This window comes from Mchenga conophoros, linkage group LG13, assembly GCF_057382185.1.
Source record: "Mchenga conophoros isolate Kocher_MC1m ecotype Shallow Benthic linkage group LG13, M_conophoros_male_GT1.1, whole genome shotgun sequence".
In the NCBI taxonomy this organism is placed as follows: Eukaryota; Metazoa; Chordata; class Actinopteri; order Cichliformes; family Cichlidae; genus Mchenga; species Mchenga conophoros.
In genome coordinates, this window is record NC_140538.1 from 28,748,946 (window position 1) to 28,761,907 (window position 12,962).

The 12,962-nt window shown below is 40.1% G+C and overlaps 1 protein-coding gene across 1 annotated transcript; it reads left to right on the plus strand.

Moving 5' to 3' along the window:
* Positions 1-3,260: 3,260 nt before the first annotated feature.
* On the plus strand, positions 3,261-12,310 carry pcgf6 (polycomb group ring finger 6). Its single transcript, XM_085297631.1, has 10 exons — positions 3,261-3,749; positions 3,993-4,092; positions 4,352-4,448; positions 7,087-7,142; positions 7,237-7,296; positions 7,869-7,986; positions 8,713-8,740; positions 9,158-9,256; positions 11,219-11,305; positions 11,424-12,310. The coding sequence occupies exons 1-10, from the start codon at positions 3,675-3,677 to the stop codon at positions 11,472-11,474; spliced, it is 771 nt and encodes a 256-aa protein (XP_085153757.1). The 5' UTR covers positions 3,261-3,674; the 3' UTR covers positions 11,475-12,310.
* The last annotated feature ends 652 nt before the right edge of the window (positions 12,311-12,962 follow it).

The window sequence follows — 12,962 nt, forward strand, 5'->3', positions numbered from 1 at the left end:
AAATTACAGGATAAAGTCCAAGTAAGCTGAGAGTACTTTCTGTAAGTCTACAGATTTATTTCTGATCGTGTGATGTTTACTTTCCTGTTCAGTGGTTCCTTCCGGTTCATGTTCCTCAGAGAGGTGCTACATTAACACAAGGCCCCCTAACACTGATGTAAGGTCTGTTCTAAATGCTGCTTTGGTTTATCTATAACAGCATGTCTTAACTGTGATGGTCATATCAGTGCAACGTGTAACTCCATTAGGACTGCTTATCTCTATGTTACCATGGAAACAAAGGTGACTTAACGCAGGAGGCTGTGTGTAGCAGATGAGAGAGCGGAAAACTGTGGTGATATGAAGCAGATCACAGAGATGAGGGGCAAGGTTATGAATACACTTAAACGTGAGAACTAATATTTTAAAGTTTATCCTGGCTTCTATGGGCAACCAGTGAAGCTGTTGAAGAAGTGGGGTGATATAGTCTCTAAATCAGGGGTGTCCTGCAGGTTTTAGATCTCACCCTGGGTCAACACACCTGAATCACATGATTAGTTCATTACCAGGCCTCTGGAGAACATCAAGACATGTTGAGGAGGTAATTTAGCCATTTAAATCAGCGGTGTTGGATCAAGGAAACATCTAAAACCTCCAGGACACCGGCCCTTGAGGCCTGGAGTTCGACACCTGTGCTCTAAAGGGAGTACGAGTTATGACCAGAGCTGCAGAATTCTGAAGAAGTTGAAGTTTATGGAGGGACTTCCTGGGGAGACCAAATAGGAGGGAGTTGCAATAATTGATTTGGGAAGTAATAAGACTATGGACAAGGATGGCAACATCCCAGGGAGTAAGGAAGGGATGAAGTCGGTTAATGTTACGTAAGTGAAAGTATGCAGACTGGGTTATGTAATTAATGTGAGGCTGAAATGAGAGAGTACTGTCAAGTATGACACCCAAACTCTTTACCTGCGGGGATGGAAGGATGGGGAAATTTTCAATATTAATGGGGAAACTGTGAGATTTGGTTAAGGTAGTGGCTGTGCCAACGACACACGCCAACTGTTAAGTTTGAGAAAATTGGAGGAGAACCAAGATCTGATCTCCATAAGACACTTCAAGAGGGAGGTAGGTGGAAGGGATGAATTAAGTTTGGAGGAAATATAGAGCTGGGTGTCGTCAGCATAACAATGAAAATTTATATTATATTTTTGGAATATTTGGCCAAGAGGGAGCATGTAGATAATGAATAAAAGAGGCCCTAATACTGAACCCTGGGGCACACCAGCAGAAACAGGATAGAGACTTGAAGAGTAGGAATTAAATTGGATAAACTGAGTGTGGTCTGAGAGATATGAGGTGAACCAGGCAAGGGAGGTGTGACTAATGCCAATGGATGCTAATCTGTTCAGGAGGATATTATTAGAAACTGTGTCAAATGCCGCACTAAGATTAAGAAGGATGAGAATGGTTAAAAGACCAGAATCAGCTGCCATCAGAAGGTCATTCGTAATCTTTAACAAAGCAGTTTTTGTACTATGAATGCGGCGGAAACCAGACTGAAATTGTTTGTAGAGATTATGGTCATTGAGGTATGAGTGAAGCTGGGAGGCAACAACTTTCTCAAGGATTTTCAAAATAAAGGGGAGGTTTGATATAGGGTGAAGGTTATCAGAATTATTGGGATCTGCAGCAGGCTTTTTGAGAATTGGAGTGACAGGAGCAGTTTTCAGGGAGAGAGGAATAATTCCAGTGTTAAGGGAAGAGTGGATAATACTAGTTATGAGAGGAGCCAGTGAGGGAAGACAAGCTTTAACTAACACAGTGGGAAGAGGGTCAAGCTGACAAGTGGATGATTTAGATTTTTGAATAAGATTTGATACATCAGCTATGGAGGGAAGAGTAAAAATGAAAATGACTGGGAGGAAGACAGTGAGGAAAACAGAAAGTCTACCTCACAGTTTATGAGTGAAAAACTATATAAGAGAGTTGCGAAAGTCAGCAGAGTCTATATGAGAGGGGAATCAGTCCGGAGGTTTTGTAATTTTACTAAACAATGAAAAGGGAGACCTGGAGTTACCTTTACTAGAGCTGATTGAACCAGAATAGTATGCAGATTTGGCTGAAGCAATGCAGATATGATCGTTATACATTTCTTTGTGTATGGTAAGTCCAGTTTTCTTGAACAGATGTTCCATTTGGCGTCCTTTAGCTTTGCGATGGCGCAGGTTAAGAGTAAACCATGGTGCTGAACGGGAAAATGAGACAGTTTGGTGTTTAAATGGAGCAAATATGTTAAGAAGGTTGTGGAGGTTGACATTATAGTGAGAAACAAGTTCATCTGGGGATGAGGTGCTGTGAACAAATGGAAAATCATAAATGGCAGATGAAAGATCAGCAGGGTTAATATTATTAATTTTCCTAAATGTGATGTCACGGGGAGTACAGGTTTTTGAGGCTGTTGTATTTACAGTAAAAGAAATAAACTTATGATCAGATCCTTATTTGGCTTAGGTGGCCGGTACACAGTACATATAATAGTGGGAGTAGATCCAAGTAGCGACGTTATCAAATGAGTGGAAGGGTGACAGGGAGAACTTTCCAGTGCTTGTGGTGAATTATCGCGAGGCCGCCCGGAGTTGCGAGGTTGACAGATGTAAACAAACTCAGATGGAGTAGAGCCATTAAGTGAAACAAAATCAATAGGCTGTTGCCACGTTTCAGTCAAGCAGCAGCCTATAGTTAACTTTCTATCTATGATCTCTGGTCACTACATTGCCTGGACTTTATTTCGTGTGGATGGAGCTCTGGTAATTAGTTTAGCCGTTCAGCTCCTTTACTAGCTATTCATTGAAGACTGTCTCAGAAGCACCCTCTGCTGTTCGCCTATTGAATTACAGCCAATTTCTGTGCAGGAGGATTAACAGGAATTTCACTGATTCATTACAAAGTGTCCATTTCCATGAGCCATAAGTATCTCATACAGCGCAGTCAACCCTTCGGTACAACACTTTCAGAGTCATTCACGGGCACATGTCAACCTGCCTAACGAGTCAGAGTCTGTGAAGGTTCAATTGCTTTCTAACAACAGCAGCTACTTAAACACATAAAGACAGGCATACAATTGTTTGTTGAAAGTTTCTTTAAAGAACACTTGGGAGCCACTATATATTCAATACAGTATATTAATTATATATTAGTGATAAAGAAAATAGTAGGTTTTATGTATAATTTATGCTCAAGTCTAGGGTCAGATGACATTTATTTTGAAGTACCCAGACCGGAAGTTGTAATGTAGTCGCCATTCGCCGAACACGAGCGAGGGAAATTGAGTTGTTTATATGAGCATGAAGAAAGCAACAAAGTGCATTAAGTTAGGACGTGATATCGTTTTATGTTAAATGTAACTTTTAGGCATTAGTACGTCTGAAGGATGTTTTTTACTTAGTCATTTTCAGTAACGTTAGCTGCTAGACGGTTGCCGCTTTCACGTGCGTTTTTTTTCTGGTGTTGCATGTAATAAGCCAGCTAACGTTAGCCGCCTAGCCGAGCGTGGCTAACTTAAAAACAAGTTTAGCCAGCCTTAAAGAAAACGTCGCTCGTTAGTGCAAAGTTGAAATTTAGCCAGAGGAAGCTGTTTAAGTTTCCATTTTGGCCGTAACTAAAAGAGACGAGTGAAGGGTTTTGAAGCGGGAATGTCATCGCCTCCGTTAGGTCGCACGAGTCATGAAGGGTCAGCGAACGCATCAGACAGCGACTCCGAGGACGAGGTGCGTTTACCTGTTTTTTTTTTCCTGCTGTTTATTCATAATGGAGGCGGCTTTTCATGCTGTTCTGACAGTTATATCTACTGTTCAAGAGCTGTCCTGCCCACTGAACTTAGCAGAACAATGCACTACACGGAATGTACACGTTAATATAAATAGTAGCTGACGCAAAGTAATTATAAGGTTATAGTGATTTTTTTTTTAAATCATGTAATCATTTACGTTGGTTTGTTTATATTTCCACAGCCCACGCTCCCCCTTAATCAGTTCTATCCATACATCCGCTGTGCCCTTTGCTGTGGGTTCCTCATAGATGCCACCACCATCACAGAGTGTCTGCACACATGTGAGTTACATCTTTATCTGCTGCGTTTAATGATTTAATGTGGTGGGAATAATGGTGGTATCAGCATTTATGCAGTGCTGTGCAAAACTCTTGTAACTGCCACAAATACATGAAATATGTATATGAAGCAGTGTCTGTTTGCATAGTTTGCATTGTAAATGATTTATTTAAATGATACTTAAAAATTTTTGTGGGCATGTGAGAAATGGGTATTTGATGTCTGAAAAGTATTTTTTGTGCTTTTTCTTTCCTCCCCAAGTTTGCAAAAGCTGCATTGTGAAGCACTTCTTCTACAGCAACAAGTGTCCCACATGCAGCATTGTTGTCCATCAGACACAACCTCTTTACAACATCAGGTGAGTCTGACTATTTTGGTCATATAGGAATCATCTAAGCAACTTTCAGGTGCTTTTTTTCAAAAGGGGTCAGCACAGCGAGTAGAATAGAATTAGAATTAGAATAGAATTCAACTTTATTGTCATTGCACATGCACAGGTACAGGGCAACGAAATGCAGTTTGCATCCATCCAGAAGTGCTTTAGTGATATAGATATATTACAATATATATTAGCAATAGTATAGATATGTAAGTATACTACAGAAATGGGTCTATTATGGTATGTTATAATGTACACGGTATGAAGTATGTTGTGAATATTCTATAACTAAGTATGTAAAGGCTGTAGTGAGTACAAGCTATGTACAGGCTATGAACAGGATATAAATATGAAAAACTATACAGAATATGAAATAAATAACTTTACAGAAATCTGAGATATACAGCTATACAGAAATGGGAACTATGCAAGTTGTAAACAGTTGTAGGATTAAAGATTATTGAATGTACAGAATGATTATTTACACAGAGCTATACAGTAGTGCAGTTAAGATAAGTGAGGGTGTAGATAGTTTCTACAGAGGCTATATAAAGTGCTGGTGGTTGTGAGTGGTGGTTCAGTCCATGTTATTATTGTGTGTTTGAGGGTACAGTTGTCCATTGTGGGTGTGTGTATGTTCAGTCCATGAGTTTAACGTGGGTCAGATGTCAGTAGTAGAGTAGCTCTTCATGTTGTGATTTGGCAGATTTTTATGCCAGATCAGTACTATCAGTAGACAGTTTTGGTTCAGATGGTTGTACAGAGTATGGAGCAGGTGAGGAGAGAGGTACAGCAGTGAGTTCTTACAGCCTGTCATGGTTTGGTGCTGCGTTTCAGCCAATCATGTTGATTTGTCTTGTATCGTATGAGGCTGATCTGCCATGCAGTTCCATCTGTAAAGTGCTTAATATGCTGAATAACCATTATGTGCACATTTTTTTTAAAAAATGGAACGATTTCATATTTTCATAGCAGAATATGATGAAATAAGGGTGGCTCAAGACTTTGGGACAGGACTGAAATCAGGGGAGTGGAGAAGAAATGAGTGCTTTAGTCTATCACAGTGACCCCAGCAGCCTGAGCCTAGAGACGTGTAACTAATGTCTCTTTTCCATTAGTGTCAACTTAACTCAGTTTTGGTTGTTTTCCATTAAAATTGAGTACCTCCTAAATGTGCATGGGGTTGTTATAGCAACGCGGCTAAAAGTCTTATTACGTCATTTGTACATAACACAAACACAACACAACAATGGAGGACATCGAGGTGATGGAATACCTGCTGCTCTGTCTATGACTTTTATCAGACTCTGGGAGCACAGTGTTGGCTTTTGTGTAGCCGGGTTTCAAAAATGTCTCCAAAAATGGAGTCGCTCTCATGACTTGAATGATGCCACTGGCTACCCAGTCAGTCTTTTGATGTCACATTTCAGAACATTCAAATCACGTGGAACCCTGGCTGAGTAGGCACTAAAAAGGTACCTGATACTAGGGCTGGGCCATATCATACCGTTGGCGGTAATACCTGTATAATGTTGGGCAACGAAAAAAAAAAAGAAATATCGCGATAGAAAATGGGTAAAACGCACATGCGCAGTGCCTTTGTTTTCATACGCACATGGTGGAAAAAGCATGGCGGCGACAGAGAATGAGGGCGAAAGCGGATCGTTGAATGAAACGGATGAAGCAGAAGTGGTTTGTAAAAATGCTGCAACTTCAGTGTGGAACTGGTTTAGCTTTCGACCGTCAGATACACAACAAAGCACTATTTTTGGTAGCGCATGCTAGCAGGCCGTCGTTATTACCGTGTTTTTCTTGCAAAATACGGCACACTTAAAATCAATCCTTTGATTTTTCTGAATATCGACAGCGCCCCTTATAATCCCGTGTACCTTATGTATGAGTTCTGGTTGTGTTTACTGACCTCGAAACGATTTTATGTACACGGCGCTCGAAAATCTGTCAAATGTTTTAGTACGACTTTGCTGAGCTACGAAGCCGCAATGCTTGATGGATTGTCGGAGCATTACGGCTATCGTAGGCAGGAGCCTCGCGGAGTGATACGTACTGTGCTTCAACATAATATTACCGTATTGTGTGTGTATAACCTCTTTAAGTTTTGTGGATATTATACATGGTTATGCTGAGGATATGTTGGCCAATTTCCACTGGAAATGGCTTTTGGTTAAACTGTCAGCAAGAAATTTGCACTGTTACATTTTTATATAACTTTAATGCACATAAAAAAACAGCTGTTTTTTTTTTTTGTTTTGTTTTGTTTTTTTGCACTAATAAAGTTGTGGAGTTGTAAAGTATTTTGTCTAGTGTCAATTATATCATCAGTTATATCGTTATCGCAAATTTTCAAATGTATATCGTGATAAATATTTTTGGTCATCTCGCCCTGCTCTACCTGATACCAGGTGCTACCACCTAATGAAAAACCCTAAAACCGATTCAAGCTGAGTAGGTACTAGTGAAAAAATGCTGTAAGGGATGCTCGCCTTTTTCCAGGGACTACTTGAACACGCATTGACCTCCCCAATGGAAACTTTAGCCATGTTTAATACGAGTATGCATTGAGATATGAGATTCACAGGTCTGTCTCGTTTCCCTGCAGGCCTGACAGACAACTTCAGGATATAGTTTATAAAATGGTTCCCTTCTTGGAAGAGCGTGAGTATGCAGGCATATGAAGCATAACTGATGTGCTGCATTTTCCAGTCCACATTTTAATGTGATCTCTCTCTTTCTCCCCCCAAAAATGCAGTTGAAAGAGAACAAATGTGCAGCTTTTACAAAGAGAGAGGACTGGATGTACCAAAACCAGGTAACATGTTTCAACTGTTGAAGTGTAGTAAGGCCAATACATTGTAATATACAGTATGTAAGTACCAGCTAAAGTAATAACTGACCACATGACCTTTGACAGTTTAGTGTTTAACGAGGAGCTGCTGTGCTCTTCTTCTTTTCTCTCTTATAATTTGACAGCACTGGGTTGTCATGTTAAACACAGACACATTTCCAAGAGAAGCCCGAAGCCTCAGCGCTCCCCCCTCTCGCTCATTTTCAAGCATTTTTCTCTTCTGCTGCTGATGCCTTATGATTGAAATGCAAAATCCAAATTTGATGTATCGCTGTAATTTCTGTTGCTGTGGATGTTTGCTCTGTCAGCTCTCATATCCTGATTTGAATTCGTTAAAGGGCTACTTTAAGATAGACGGAGTGCTAAGGGTTGACATTTTTAGAGCTGTGCTATAATTGTGCAGCCTGTGTTACTCCTTAAACGTAGTAATGTCAGACTAGAAACGAGTAAAAATGCTTTTTAGATTTACAGATCAAGAACTGTAAGTGTAAAGATGGAGCACAGCAGTGCTGAGGGTTCTCCTTCCTCTCTTGCAGTGATCGTCTCCCCTCCATGTCCTGCTGTTACAAAGAGGCAGAAGAAGGACAACGTTCCTCAGTCTGTGTTTACCGTTCCTCCAGAGCTGGATGTGTCTCTGCTCCTGGAATTTGTTGGGTAAACATTTGTACTGTATGGTTGTTTGTTTTTATTTTATTATTTGTTAATCATTAGTGAGAATAACACTGTTCCCAATCAATTTACTTGTGGTCAGTCTTTCTAGCTCTTGTTTTGAGAGTTCAGTCACTGCTTTGTGGTTCCTGATTAGAGCAGTTACTGCTGTCAGCAGGATGGTGGACGATCTTTTTATGCTTTTATGAGAGACTCGTAAAAGGATGGGTGCCTTTAGTTTTTGGCTCCACATCGCAAGGCTTTCTTTAGACACTCTGTCCAAATCTTTTTTGGGGGGCAGATTTATAGATTGCTCCCTGATTGAATTGAAAAAGGCTGTACTGGTGGGAAAAAACAAAAAATAAATGAAATACTATTTTTAGAAAAATCCAAACCAATTGGAGGTGGTTTGAACTGTGCTTCAGTCATATTTGGACAGTGCTTCAGCCCTGCTGCTTAAATCTGGTGGCGGCGTCAGTTGCAGCCAGGTCAAGCAGAACGCGATTTTAATGTTTTTGTTTTATAGATAAGTTGACATCCAGATACTCAAATCTGACCTACATTAAAGATCTGATTTGAAAAACGATTGAGATGAATGAAGTTAAACATGGGTTTTTCAGGTTTATTGTGCAGTTACATAGAAATACCAGCAGGTGGTTCCACTGTCTCAAACTGACAGCTTCTTTACAGCCAAAAACTTGAACATCTCTTGAATCTCTTCTTTGTTTTCAGGGCTGAAGAGGGCATCTGCAACTACAAGGTAAAGTCTTTAATATGAAGGCTTTTAGATGATTATAACACTTATGTGCCGTTGATTTCAGGACCTGTTAAAGGCTAGTTGTGTCTCATGTTTTCCTTTGTGGTTCTCATATATCTATAGGCTGCAAAGTTTAAATGGTTCAATCTTTTCCCGTGTTTTAGGACTCAATGCTGGCAGCTGCAGCGCGTTCCTCACTAACTTCAAGCCTGCTTACTGTAACATTAGTTTGGGGTTTTATGTGGGTGGGAGGGGGCATTGACATAGCTAGGCTACAAGAAACAGTGAGCAAAAAGTACCTCACTTACAGTTTCAGTGTAACATTTAACAACAAGAAATCGGTGTCAGAGTTTGAGAGGGTGAAAATGTTGTCTTGGTTTTATAAATGTGTCTTATACAGTTTCTGTTTTTTCCGTTTAGCCGTTGGAGAGGCGGTACGTCCGTGTGTCAGGTGAGGCCACCGTTCGCCACGTGGAGCTCTTCATCAGGAGGAAGATGGAGCTGAGCCCATCTTGCCAGGTGAATCTGCCAGGCTTACAGCTCGGTGCAAGACTGCACACTTACAGACTTGGAAGCAGGACAGTAATAGAATTTAGCGCTACACTAAAGAGAACAACAAGTGTGTGGATATTATTCTAAAGTAGGAACAATCTATGAGCCCACAGGGCTGTCAAAGGGCGTGCAGACAGGAAATGCATGATCCAATAAAGAAATGTATTCTCAATCATTTTGCACACTTCAGGGCAGCATACACCTGTGGAGGATGATGCACATTGAATCGGTTTGTTTTGCATGGAAACCTGCACTCCAGGAATGTTACAGCATTAAGGCTTTTTAACGCTCTGATTTGTTCCTGCAGTTTATTTTAATGATATTTGGTTGACATAAACTCACCGGACCCTTTATTAGCTGCAGTGGGGCAAGAGATGCATTTCTGCATATCTTGATAGTAAGTAGGGATGTCGAGGGTGACTCATTTGTTATACGTTTGTTTGTTATACATGAGTATAACATGTATAATGTTATACTCATACATTGTGGATTAAACAAGAGAGAAGACCAGTCGAGTAGTTTAAAATACAGAAACTCATTGGAGAACATTGAAAACTGAGCACAGGTAAACAATGCCCAAGCAAGAGAGAGGAGTGGTGTCTGGTGGCGCTGTAGGGTCCTTGTTGTAACCCGGTAACTACCATCACACATTGTCTGTCTGAGCTCTGCTAAAAGCCGTATGATGAGAATTATTGAGTGTTTATCAGGATTGTCTGGAGGATGTTTCCCATTTCTTCTATGAGGCTTCTTCAGTTTCACTGGCTGATGAGAACTTCCCAACGGTTCATCTTGATGGGAGACAAGTGGAAAAGTTATCCAGACATCAAAATATAAGAGGAATGAGGAGTGCACGTGTACACGTCAGGGAATACAAGCTGAACATTGACGACTCAGCAGCTCAGGTCAAAACTCAGCAGGCTGCCGGCTTCTAAAGGACAACAGAGAGTCCTTAAATACAACTGTAATCTGATTAGAGTCTAGTTATTAGAACAGTGATACCATATTTCTGTCTCAGAGTAGTGAACCTGCAGTAGGAGATGATTTGTGCTGCAAATATATAAACTTAATATCAGAATTGTCCTCATTTCCAGAAGAGAAACATTAAGTGTGATCAGAGTTTTAAGGTATTTGTGCGTTTTGTATTTCGTAACACAGGGGAGAGGATTAGCAGCTTACACTGATTTCCTGGTCTCGGTGTGACACTAAGGTTTCCTGTCTGGACAAACCTGCAGGTCACTTTTTAATGAAGGAGATGTTCCAACAATCTGAGGTTCAACCTTAGCTTTTACATCTTGTTGCGCTTTAATTTATAACTGCCAGGTGTCTACGTCCTGCTTCCAAAGTTTACACACTGAGAAATGTCAAGGCGATGTCGCTATTAGAATCATTTCTTTGAAGTATGTTTATGTCTTTGAGGGGGGGAAAAACTCATGAATTTGATGCAAAGTTTTCTTTATTTTGCGTTTACTGAGAAGTGTCCAAATTATACTTGTGGTAAGATAACTGGTAGGATGTTTGACCTGTCTTCTGCGCAGGATTTGTGGATTTGTATTAAAATGCTTGCTTTGCTAGCACAGCTGGGACTTATATACAGGCTTTGTATTGTGAGTAGGTTTGAGGTCCCAACTTCAGCCTTCTCAAGGCTTCCTGAACTTTTTTTTTAGATCTAAACCACTGAAGCTGTTTTCGCCATCGTGTTTAACAGTTGGTACAGATTTCTTGAAATTAAAGACTTTACCTTTCCTCCTGATAAATATGGCCACACTCCTCCTGAAGGTCTTTTTCTTTGTCAGGATCTGTTACAAACTGCGAATCCAGAATTTTGTACCTCAGCTTGGGGGTCTGGATTGAATGCCTTGATTTTTACCCAAATGTTCTCGCTTGGAATCACTGTGATGGTCTGTAATGCTGTCTGTGTGTGTCCGGCAGGTAGATGTGGTTTGTGGAGATCACCTCCTAGATCACTACCAGTCACTCAAAGAAGTACAGAACTTTGTGGGCGAAGATGCACTACAGGTTAGAACCAGAAAAGCACGTAGTAGGACTAACCTGTAATAACATTGGAAGTTTTACAGAAGGCTGGGGGTTATCATCCTGTGAGTAATCACTTTGCTTTTGTTTGTCTTTCCTCCAGGACGGTTTGTTGGTGCTACACTTTGGCTTGGTGCTGCCCTCCCAGTCTTAAATATGAGGCGTGGATTTAGCCATGATCTGAACTGCTGAACTGACATTTTGGTCTTTGTTTCTCTTTATAAGACTCGTGTCTTCATAAAGGTCTTGGATTTTAGACTCTAATGAATTGTTGCTAGCTGATTACAAAACATATAAAATTCAAACCTGAACATAGCCACATTTGGCACCTGGCAAACTTTAATGTATTACTTCTTCATTGAGCAGACTGGAAAATGAACTGTTTTGATTGAATTTTTAACAAACGAGATGATTATCTTTAGTTCATAGTTACCACAAATCTGCTGGACACAGATGACATCCATCTGAACTACTTGGTACCCACGTGTATAACATGAATTTGACCTGATAAATGAAGATGACACATTTCTGTTCCTGCTAGGCTGTTGTTTGAAGATTTGTTTAAAACTGTTTGCTACTGTTTCTGTAGCGGAAACTGGACTGAACCACTGTGACTGGATCTGAAACTCTTAAAGCTGCTATAGCAGTATAGGCAGCATCTGTCTAGTTTACCCAACTTTTTGCAACCCAGGGATTGTCTTTAATGATTTATGTTGACTACAAAGCTGTGATTTAAAGGGCTGCAAGAAAAGGACTGCCACTACCAAAGATTTATGTATGTTAACGCTTGCTTCTTAGAGCTTGATAGTTTTTTAAGAGCTGTTGACTTCCTTCTGCTGTTAATAGAAAAAACTGATCAGCTCAAAAATACTTTGAGTACAAAAACAGTTATTTAAAGGGAGTTTGTATAAAGTCTTTGATATGGTTTGGTAAAAAAAATGTTTGTACTTGCTTTTGTCAGGTTGAATTAATAAAAGCACAACTGAGAAATATTTCCTGATTCATCCTTGGTCTCTGTTTTTAGAGATTTAGAAAGAAATGAATGGATGGACTAAAGCATTTTAAATTGTTCAGATTTTATAATTTATCGTATTAAGTAGTTTCCTATGAAAAATCCAAAAGCATTTGTCTCCTTCTGGGCTCAAATCTGTGAAATTGCTTGTCGTTAGGCAAACGTGTAAAGCGTTACACTATGGATCCACTTGTCCATAAACAGTACACCTAACCTACATGGTTCCTATGGGGGAAATGACACTAGTGTCAATGTTCCACCAGTGACGCACATGCTGCCACTACATACTGTGCAATAAAAGCCTGTAGATCAGGGACGTCAAACTCATTTTGCATTTAAAGTGGACCGTTCCAGTTCAAGTCAGTCATATATAAAGTGGCAAATCACAACTGTTGTCTCAAAGTCAAACTCTCCTCTTTGTCAGTGTAAAGAGGTTTAACTGCTCATTTAGTCTCTGAAATGTTTTAACCTCCTAAGACCCGAACTCTTCCCGGCATGCATTTTTAATTTCTATTTGATATTTGGGCTGATTGGGTCCTGATGAATGTAAAAACAAAGAAGCAGATTTTTTTTTTTGCCCAATTTTTGTTTCTAACAAAAATAAGAGCCACATATGAGGATATTCGTTTA

What these genes read in the sequence shown, in the direction of transcription:
- pcgf6 (XM_085297631.1), top strand. Translation starts at nt 3,675, where the DNA reads ATGTCATCGCCTCCGTTAGGTCGCACGAGTCATGAAGGGTCAGCGAAC. An exon ending in CACAGAGTGTCTGCACACAT is followed by an intron (nt 4,093 to 4,351) that starts GTGAGTTACATC and finishes TTCCTCCCCAAG; the next exon opens with TTTGCAAAAGCTGCATTGTG. An exon ending in GGTTCCCTTCTTGGAAGAGC is followed by an intron (nt 7,143 to 7,236) that starts GTGAGTATGCAG and finishes CCAAAAATGCAG; the next exon opens with TTGAAAGAGAACAAATGTGC.